General features: G+C 46.5%; 1 protein-coding gene across 1 annotated transcript; it reads right to left on the reverse strand.

The window, feature by feature from the left end:
- Positions 1–2,950: 2,950 nt before the first annotated feature.
- LOC137782119 (solute carrier family 12 member 9-like) lies at positions 2,951–9,702 on the reverse strand. The gene is made up of 14 exons (XM_068571236.1): positions 9,501–9,702; positions 9,078–9,212; positions 8,568–8,705; positions 8,397–8,497; positions 7,692–7,893; positions 7,436–7,543; positions 7,142–7,253; positions 6,783–6,940; positions 6,229–6,311; positions 5,167–5,291; positions 4,871–5,063; positions 4,606–4,780; positions 4,202–4,348; positions 2,951–4,112 (listed from the first exon to the last, which is right to left on the reverse strand). The coding sequence occupies exons 1-14, from the start codon at positions 9,700–9,702 to the stop codon at positions 3,178–3,180; spliced, it is 2,814 nt and encodes a 937-aa protein (XP_068427337.1). The 3' UTR covers positions 2,951–3,177.
- Between the last annotated feature and the right edge of the window lie 352 nt (positions 9,703–10,054).

The following is a 10,054-nucleotide window of genomic DNA, read 5'->3' on the forward strand; positions in this document are numbered from 1 at the left end:
CAGTGTTTTATTTATCCAAGTCAGACTGATGTTGGGACAGGATATCCATTTGCCTTTGATGGATGAATTCCTCCCATTGATCAGTGGATGTTTGATGACTTGCACATCAGACTCATTTCCATGTCTCAAGTCTGAGAGGATCCCAACAACGGAAGTCAAGCTCAATGAGGCGTTGGTCAGATTCAGACCTGCAGCCGAAGCTTCTTCCATGATGACACACCAACACCTTGGCTCCTGCACGTTTCAATGGAACAAAGACATTCCTTCCATCTCATAAAACAAAAGGTTTGGAATGCGTTATTGATCACTTTGCCCCAAGCAGTATACTGACGAAACAAGATAAATAATTTCCGATACAATTTTAATGTCCGTTCCCAAAGGATTGTAGTTCATACGACTACAAACATCTTGTCCCGTCGCCTACAGACTCAGTGTTGGAATGCAGTCTGTAGAGATTACATCTTTCCAAATGAATCGTCTCGGCATCTAGGGAACAAGATTATATATAATAAAGCTATAAACACATTTTTTCACCTTGCTTCTCCAAAATCACTGGTCTCCCTTGAATTAATCCAAACTATTTAGAGTCATTATTTTATATAATCCATATAGTACCCGTTTTCATATTCACAGCGCATTACGCTTTCTCGATGTCAGCAACGGTCCAGGCGCTTCAAGCCAATCAACGGTCAGAAGCGATGTGCAAACGTGACGCACGCCAGACGGCGTCGGCTCTCCATCAGCAGGTATCTCGCAGTCACATGACGCCCAGCGACAGTCAGGCAGTTTTCAATAAACCCCGAACAACTTGAAACGAGCAGACAAACCAGATTGTGTTAACAGAACTACGTGCAACATGGTGCTGGTGAAAGAATGAGGGAAAATAATGTTAGGGCTAGTCGCAGTGTAGTCTAAGGCCACACACACACACACACACACACACACACACAAATTAACTTCCAACATTCTGCAAACAATTTAATTCTGACATTTAAATATTTAGTGCATTATGAGAGCCTGACAGCACTGGAGCAGCAGCACGAGTCCAGCAGCAGCAGCAGCAGCACGAGTCCAGCAGCAGCAGCAGCAGCAGCAGCAGCAGCAGCACGAGTCCAGCAGCAGCAGCAGCACTAGTCCAGCACTAGTCCAGCAGCAGCACGAGTCCAGCAGCAGCAGCAGCAGCAGCAGCACGAGTCCAGCAGCAGCAGCACGAGTCCAGCAGCAGCAGCACGAGTCCAGCAGCAGCAGCACGAGTCCAGCAGCAGCAGCACGAGTCCAGCAGCAGCAGCACGAGTCCAGCAGCAGCAGCACGAGTCCAGCAGCAGCAGCACGAGTCCAGCAGCAGCAGCACTAGTCCAGCAGCAGCAGCACTAGTCCAGCAGCAGCAGCACTAGTCCAGCAGCAGCAGCACTGAACCAGCAGCAGCAGCACTGAACCAGCAGCAGCAGCACTAGACCAGCAGCACTGGACCAACAGCACTGGACCAGCAGCACGAGTCCAGCAGCAGCAGCAGCAGCACGAGTCCAGCAGCAGCAGCACTAGTCCAGCAGCAGCAGCACTAGTCCAGCAGCAGCAGCACTAGACCAGCAGCAGCAGCACTAGACCAGCAGCAGCACTAGACCAGCAGCAGCACTAGACCAGCAGCAGCACTAGACCAGCAGCAGCACTAGACCAGCAGCAGCACTAGACCAGCAGCAGCACTGAACCAGCAGCAGCAGCACTGAACCAGCAGCAGCACTAGACCAGCAGCAGCAGCACTGAACCAGCAGCAGCAGCACTGAACCAGCAGCAGCAGCACTGAACCAGCAGCAGCAGCACGAGTCCAGCAGCAGCAGCACGAGTCCAGCAGCAGCAGCACGAGTCCAGCAGCAGCAGCACGAGTCCAGCAGCAGCAGCACTGAACCAGCAGCAGCAGCACTGGACCAGCAGCACGAGTCCAGCAGCAGCAGCACTAGTCCAGCAGCAGCAGCAGCAGCAGCAGCAGCACTAGACCAGCAGCAGCACTAGACCAGCAGCAGCACTGAACCAGCAGCAGCAGCACTAGACCAGCAGCAGCAGCACTAGACCAGCAGCAGCAGCACTGAACCAGCAGCAGCAGCACTGAACCAGCAGCAGCAGCACTGAACCAGCAGCAGCAGCACTGAACCAGCAGCAGCAGCAGCAGCAGCACTAGACCAGCAGCAGCAGCACTGAACCAGCAGCAGCAGCACTGAACCAGCAGCAGCAGCACTGAACCAGCAGCAGCAGCACGAGTCCAGCAGCAGCAGCAGCACTGGACCAAGGCTGACAGTTGTTTCAAAGGTTTGCTGTATCTTAACTATTAGCCTACACACACTCAAAGTACAAACTCATATTTATAATCTGGCATCAGCAGCATTCCTGCAGAACACACACTTTGTTCAGCACGAGACGCTGAGCATGCAGCGCCCTCTGCTGGCTTTCAACAGCTAAGACTGGGATGTTCTTTCCTGGTTTCAGTGACGTGCCTGCAAAATAAATAAATATATATATAAATAAATATATATATATAAATATATATAAATACATATACACATAAATATCTCAGTTTATGAACAGTTATATTTTATTGAATATTTATTCAATATCAATTTTAAAGGATTCTTGAATCGAGTCCAATTTTAAATCTATATTTTGTAATCTCTTGTACCTCCACGTGAGAACCACGGCTATGAAGTGGACAAACAAAGAATATCTTTGTAAAATACATGATTCCTGATAATTATTCATTTGCAGTCTTTTCATTTCTAAATAAATTGTTGGAAAGAAATGTGATGTAATACAACTATTTATTCAATTCTTTTTTACATGTACAAAAATGATCAAGAGCAGTCAGAGTGCAAAAACATATTTCCACAAATGCATGTGCCAGAGCACTTTCCCAACAGAATGTGATTTCAACTACAAGGGAGCTGCCAGGACCGTCCCCTTCACCCAACACCCACTAACCCTAAACATGAGGTCATAAAACCAGTTTCCTCTAAAAGGTCTTTCTAACACAAGGCAGACAAACTGTACCACCATAGAGAGGCCATGACTGGAGTCTGGAATTGGTTTAGTCTCGTGTTGTGGTCATTGGCTTAACTTACAGGTGGATAGAATTGATGGCAAGTGGCACAGTCCAACAATATCAGATCATTGATGGATTAAGAGTAAAATTTAGAGATCAGTAGTGACCACAGGAGTGACCCCGTGAATGAGCAATGTTGGACCCAGGTCTCGACTCAACACGTTCAGGTGGTGCAGGTAGGCACGATAGCGCCGGGTGTCTGCTGGGGGCCGGGGCAAGTACAGGAAGCGCACAGCAGGCCGAGGGGCGCCTTGTCTGCGAATCAGAGTGTTGACAGCACAGATGTACTCGTCCGTTAGCAGAGCGTCATTATTGGGAAACATTTGGATGCCGTCGTCCTGCTCTTCTGCCTCTGGTCTTCTATCATAATTGGTGTGTGCCGACTCTACCAGACTCTCTCCCCCTTGTCGTCTCTGCCAGTGCAGCGCCACCACCTGGTCCCATGCCACCAGCTGCACGGTAGCTGAAATCCTTAGCTTCTTCAGCATCACCTGGAGCTTCTTCTCCCCCTCCTCCTTCACCGTCACACTGCAACCAGCTTCCACACACAGGAAGAGGCGCAGTCTGGCCTGGCTCCAGGCGCGGGATTCTTTAAGCACGCAGGCCAACTGCAGGAGGAACAGCGAGCAGATATCTACGTATCCGCGGCTGTCTGGTCGGAGGAGATTCAGAGGCCACACATCAACAAATGGTCCCATCATGCTTCTGTGGCCCCCAATCTTCCTGCCCGAGTCCAAGACCTCCTCGCGGTTGAACTGGTTGAAGTAACGAGCCAGTGTCACATTCTTCCCCATTTTTACAGCGTCGGCAATGACAAACACATATTCCTCTTCTGGAAGGTCTTTGAGTTCCTCAGCACAGCGCACATTAGGGAAGAAGGGAGACCATTCCTCTCGGGGGTCTACGGATGGAGACGCTGGGTCCAGGCCGGGTCCTGAAGACAGCAGAATTTTACCTTGGAGGGAGTCTTCAGGGGTGCAGTCATCATAGAATCCCAAGACAAGGGTGTTCGGCCTCATTCCGCCTAGACAAACAAACCGATGTATGAAATGTGTGTTTTGGAAAAGAACTGTAAATAATATCCTCAAACAGCAGCAATATAAACTTGCCTACCAAAGCCAGTGATGAAAAGCAGGTTCTGAACTCCGTGTCTGACAGAGTCGGCCAGGGTTAGGTTGACGAAGGCCTTTATGTTTAGATGGTCCACTAGAGAAAGCCAGGAGTCATAACAGCTTGGCAGAGGATCAGAGGGCAACCCGTCTACAGAACCACACAGAACATGTCAAATATGTTGGAAGAGAACCATCTCATTCAGTCTTGGCAAGTTTCCAACATCAGCAAATCCCCGTAAGCAAAAGGCTGCAGTCCGTCTGGGTCCGTTTTGGTAAAAATTATGACTGCTCACGTTGCAAGAGTTGCAAGCTATACGTTAAGAAAAAGGGTTCAGCTACTTGAGTTTTTAAAAAGCCTTTCAAAACTTCTATTTTGGCTGGAGTATGACCAATGACAATTCTTACCCAGTGAACCCAACTGTACATGTCCTAGTACTAAAAGGCCACTCTTCTTCAGGTCATTAATGAAAGCCATGAGATTTGTACAGCTACGAGGGTTTGCCACCATCAGCAGCAGCTGGGGCCTCCAGAACTTCACATGGTCCTTACGCACGTCCAACATCAACAGGTACTTGCGCACCTGAGTGAATAAAAAGTTGTGATGTGTCATAATTTGTGCAAACTTGCATCATACTTTGCATCGGTGAGACGGGGGGCTTGTTTCTAACACCTGGTGGAAGATGAGAGCCTGACTGATGTAGCCCCAGTTGCTGATGGGACCGAGGTAATGGATAAGCATCAACAGCAGCAGCATAAAGGCTATGCTGGCAAATGCATAAATTGCATTGATCAGGAACATCATGACCAGGCAACCAAGAATGCCCAGAGAGCATGTATGCCAAGTAAAGCACCGGAATGACGGTCTAAACGGGAAGGAAACAAACAATGACAGAATATGGAATAAAAATGTACTTTCCAAACTACGATTGTGCAAATGAAATCCAACACAGAAAGCCTGCACCATACCTGAAATTTGGTGCAGAAGCCCATTCGAGAGCCAAACAGGCCAAGTTCACAGCAGCGTAGACCAACAGGAAGAAGATGGTTACAACACTAGCAATTGTGTTCAATTTACCAGCAAACAGCACCACCTGGTGGAGGACATACATTCATTTAGCCTCCACACCAATATTTGTATTCTTGTGCCACTTAGATCTCATTCAGGTTGCAGCTCCAATTTCTAAAACTGGATAATTAAGATGTGTAATAATTATGTGCAATCTTCAGCAATCACTACTATCAGTGTTACTGAGAACTGACAACAAACGATGGAACTTCTAGACTGCAAAAGTAGCTTCAGACTTCTGGAAGACCCCAATAAAAACGCATCGATAAACAGCATAACTGGTTTGAATTAAGACTATACATGCCCATGACTTCGTAGTAATATCGTCACATTTTCACATTTAGCTAATGCAAGGTGTTGAGTGGCAAGTAGTAAAATAAGGAAATCACTTAGTGTAAGATGACTTTACCCTGCAGGGGGTCTATGGTTTAACCGCTGGTAGATCCAAACCTGACAGTTATCCAGTAGATCAGCTTCTATTGCATCTGCTTCCATTCAAGCTCTACTTGTACTTTCCCTCAGAGCAGCACTACATTTTTCATTTTTGCAAAAACAAGCAGTGGCAATAAAACAGCATGATGTAAATTGTTGATTTGGGCAACAACATTTCAACTTTGTCCACTTCAACCTTCACATTACCGAAAATGAGAAGCTTCCCGTTACTTTTGCACATAAGTAGCAGACAGCCACACGGAACAAATAAAGACCAAACCATTAGGGTGTAAACGGCTATATCGTCTTCACAGGTGGCAGTTAATGCGCATTAGCAAAAAGAAATATCCATTTTGTGTGGCTGAAAGTCCCTTCACAGGGCAAAGTTGTGTACCAGGTAACAAAGCCAACATGCTAAAGACCAAACCAGCAGAGATTGAGGGCGAGAAAAGTGACTGAGTGCAAGGAGAGCTCAAATGAGTTACTCTCGACTCTGAAGTTAAACGGTCACATGCAGTGTACTAGCCAACCTGAACAAGCAGCCACGAGGCCAGCACCGAGGCCCAAGGGTTCCCACTCGGAGACGTTTTCCTCACCAGAGCCAGCACGCCACCTGTAGAGATTCAAAACACCTAAAGTCACTCCATTATTGCTCACGGGATTAAGTCAGATAAACAACTGACTCATCCTAAACTTGTCCTCGAGCCAAACAGGATTTTTTCTCTTCAGAGAAAGTCAACACTGCAAGCCATCTGTTGTCAAACGGTGCTTTCAAATGAACATGCCTCCACTTGGATAACGAGCCATGATGAAATTAATGAAAAGTGTCAATTTCTCACATTTGAGACGGGAGGCCTCTTTCACCAGATGGCTGAATATTAAATGTTGACTCCGCTTCATACAAGACCAGCTGGAGTTGGGTCTTCTTTCATATACACTCTGGATCAACTATTTAGCCCCGATAACCTAAGCCAGCAATATGGTCAAAGGCCACATCAGATTAAACCCCACGCTGCCAATAAACACTAATCTGGTACGCTTTCATAAAACTCTTTATATTGGGGACGGGAGGAAAGAATCTCACCAAACAGGTCGTCTTTGGCCAGAGCGTACAGGATCCTGGAGGCTCCGATCAGGTTGCTCATGGCGGCAGACAGGGTGGAGGAGTAAATCCCAATTGTCACAAGGGGCGGCCATATATTGATGTCTCCCAGGAAATTGTAGTCTTTTTTGAGGAGGGGACTAAGGATAATGGAATAAGTTACATGACAACCTTTTAGTAAACCCACATGAGTCACTTCACATGTACAAACAAAACACAAACTGAGACATTCAATCTCTTTAAAAAGAAAGAATATCAATAATGCTTCTTGTGACGCCGACCTGTGATGTTTCTATAGATTAAACAAAACCTTTTGTTTTAGTTATTTGTGAGTCTCTAACCGGTCACAGGACCACGCAGCCAGCAGACTAAGCAGATTGTAGGTGATGAAAGTTATCACAACAGCTGCCAGCGTTCCTCTTGGGATGGAATAGCTGGGGTTCTTCAGGTCGCCTGGAAATCACAACAAAATCTATTAACACCTAATTGAAGTTCTGCCAATGTTCAGCCTTTTAAAAACAATGTACACATGAATGGCTTTTGAACTGGGAGGAAGCACTGGAGCCTTCCTTCTACAAGTGACAAATAGACCCTTTGCTTTTCCTTCAGTCAATTAGTTTATTGAAACATCTCACCCGACATGTTGGAGCCTGCCATGATCCCAGTGCAGCCATTGAACATGACGGCGAACACTGTGGCAAAGCTCATTGTGGCCCCGGTGGTGTAGTCCGCCGTGTAGCTGGCTAGAAGGAGCGAGACGGAGGCTTCAGGCGTCACCAATACAAACAGGATGTCCAGCGCGTTTAGTACATTTTTAGTATTTCTTGCTTAAATGATCAAAGTCCCGAATTAACAAACCATTTCAAAATCTTTTTTTTTTTTTTTACTTACGCAATAGGTTGTCCTTCAAGGTGTGGAGCTTGAAGCCAGTGTAATTGGCTGTGCCCACACTGGTTTTGTTAAGACCAGAGCTATGGGGCAGAGTCACCACAATGGGCCCCACAATGAAAAAGTTGATGAAGATGGTAGCCAAAACTGCAGTGACTATGACGACGATAATGAAGGTGGCTTTTGCATAGATGTGGGTGCCTACCTGTAATGACAAGCCAGTTAGATTTAGTAACACTTTGATAGAACTGCTATGGTTTTAACCCGAGATAAATTGTTGGAATAGACGACGTCAAGAAGAGCCTTCCTCTTTGGACACAATGCAGCACTCGAGAGGAAAAGTGCCATGAAATGTGTTGAACACAGTCCTGCGCGCAAGATAATTGTCATGATGCTTTTCCTCAGGTTGCAGTATGGACAAACCCTTTTACATTTAACAGTACGATAAACTTTCAAAGTGTTGAATTCCTAATCCAATACTTCAAAATAGTGCAAGGTAGTCAACAAAGAGACACTCCACGGGTGGAGGTGCACCGATTACAACATTGCACAGCAGGTCAATACGGAATCAAACAACGAGATCGTATCGGAGATGATGGGCCTCCCGATTTGTTGCTGCATTAAAACGGTATACAGACTATTGAGTGGTCTGCTCATCTTTGAGCAGACCACTCAATATAAAGTCAAATAAAACCAATGCATTCTCACCAAGCAGACAATGAAACAAAGGAAGAGCAAGCCAGTGCCATACAGCAGAGACCACCAGTATCCGGAGGGCAACACCTGATGGGGACCTGCAGCAGCGCCCTCTAAGGGATGCAACATTAGATTAATACACCAACACACCTACAGCCCACACGCAATTAACTAACGTCTTACCCTCCGGGATGCCAAAGGTAGACATGGCAGCCTCAACCAGACCTAAAATATAGAGAGCACTGCCGCACACATTGGCAAAGAAAAACATAATCCCAATGCTGCCACCGAACTCTGGACCCAGGGCTCGGCTGATCATGTCTGGAGAGCCGAGTTGAGGACTTTCAGACTCCTAAAATGTAAACCAACACCGGACACGATCCCTTTTTTAAAAATTAATTTTATATCTGAATGTGTTAAATATTAATTTAATTAAAGCGTTCAATAACAAGGATTGCAACTCACAACACAGGGTGACAAACGGTTTTAGACCCCTAAGAAAGAAGTAAAATATGGAAAAGGATGTTTAGACAATCTGAAGCTCCAACGCGTCCAATGAGGAAATACAAACCCAAATTACATTTGCATTCATAATGGTAGGAAGTGATAAATTAGGGATAACAGAATATTGTGCGTATTACAGCCAGTACATTTGAATTATTCAAATTAGACATACTTTGCAGTAAAGGATACAGTAGGCACCTCCAGCGTCTAAAGCACCATTGGTGGAGATGGCACAGATGGAAAGCACGGTCATCGTGAGGATGAAGTAGGCCACAAGAAACATGGCGATGGACTGGTAGAGCCCCGCTTGACCCACCACAAATCCTGCAGGGGGGAGAGCGTTGGCCACGTGCAGCGAGTTTCCTGCTTGAATAAAGTTACTCCTTGTAGACTGAATATCTTTGGTTTTTGGACAGTACTGGTCCAAACCAAAGATGTCGCCACGGCTCCTGGGAAACTGAGTCACTGTATGATTCAAAAGCTTATTTCACCCACGTGTCAACAGCTAACTTGGTTCAAATTCAACCGGAAGGCACTTTTTTCATTTGTGTATAAGGAAATACTTCCATATTTCAGATTAAAGTCGTTTTTCCCTCCTCTCACGTTACTCACCAATTCGGAGAAACACAACGACGCTGAACATGGACAGGACGGTCGGGGTGACCACGCCGAACACCACCCCGAGCTTCCGGGGGCTCTGGTCCTTGGGCCGGCGGCCGTCTCGGGCCTCCCTGCTGCGGGAGGACTCATCTTTGTCCGGCGGGCTGTTGCTGCTGGTGAGTCGGTAATGCAGGAGAGGAGTTTTCTCCGACATGGTGGTCAAGCTCACGGCAACTCAATTAACGGTGACGCAGCTGGTGACGTCACCTGAAAAGCACGGTGGCCACCGCACGTGCTCAGTCAGACGTCTAACACCTGAATCTGAGCTCTGCTCGTGGAGTCGCCGCCATTTTGTTCCGCTCTTCACCTCCTGATGAAAGGTTGCTCACCTGGTCGCTAATTAAAGCAATGACGTGGCCTCATCCAATCAGTGACGGGTTCTCCTTCAGGGCTCCAGGGTACTTAGTTTAAATCTGTTGATAGCAATAAATGGTAACATTTTTTCTTTTTTTATGTGTTTTATTGTATTTGTTTTAGCTTTTGGAATGTTTTAAGTGTTATGCAGA

The sequence above is a fragment of the Clinocottus analis genome, unplaced genomic scaffold (genome assembly GCF_023055335.1).
Source record: "Clinocottus analis isolate CAN_PGR_092001 unplaced genomic scaffold, fCliAna1.0.p SCAF_11, whole genome shotgun sequence".
NCBI classification, from domain to species: Eukaryota; Metazoa; Chordata; class Actinopteri; order Perciformes; family Cottidae; genus Clinocottus; species Clinocottus analis.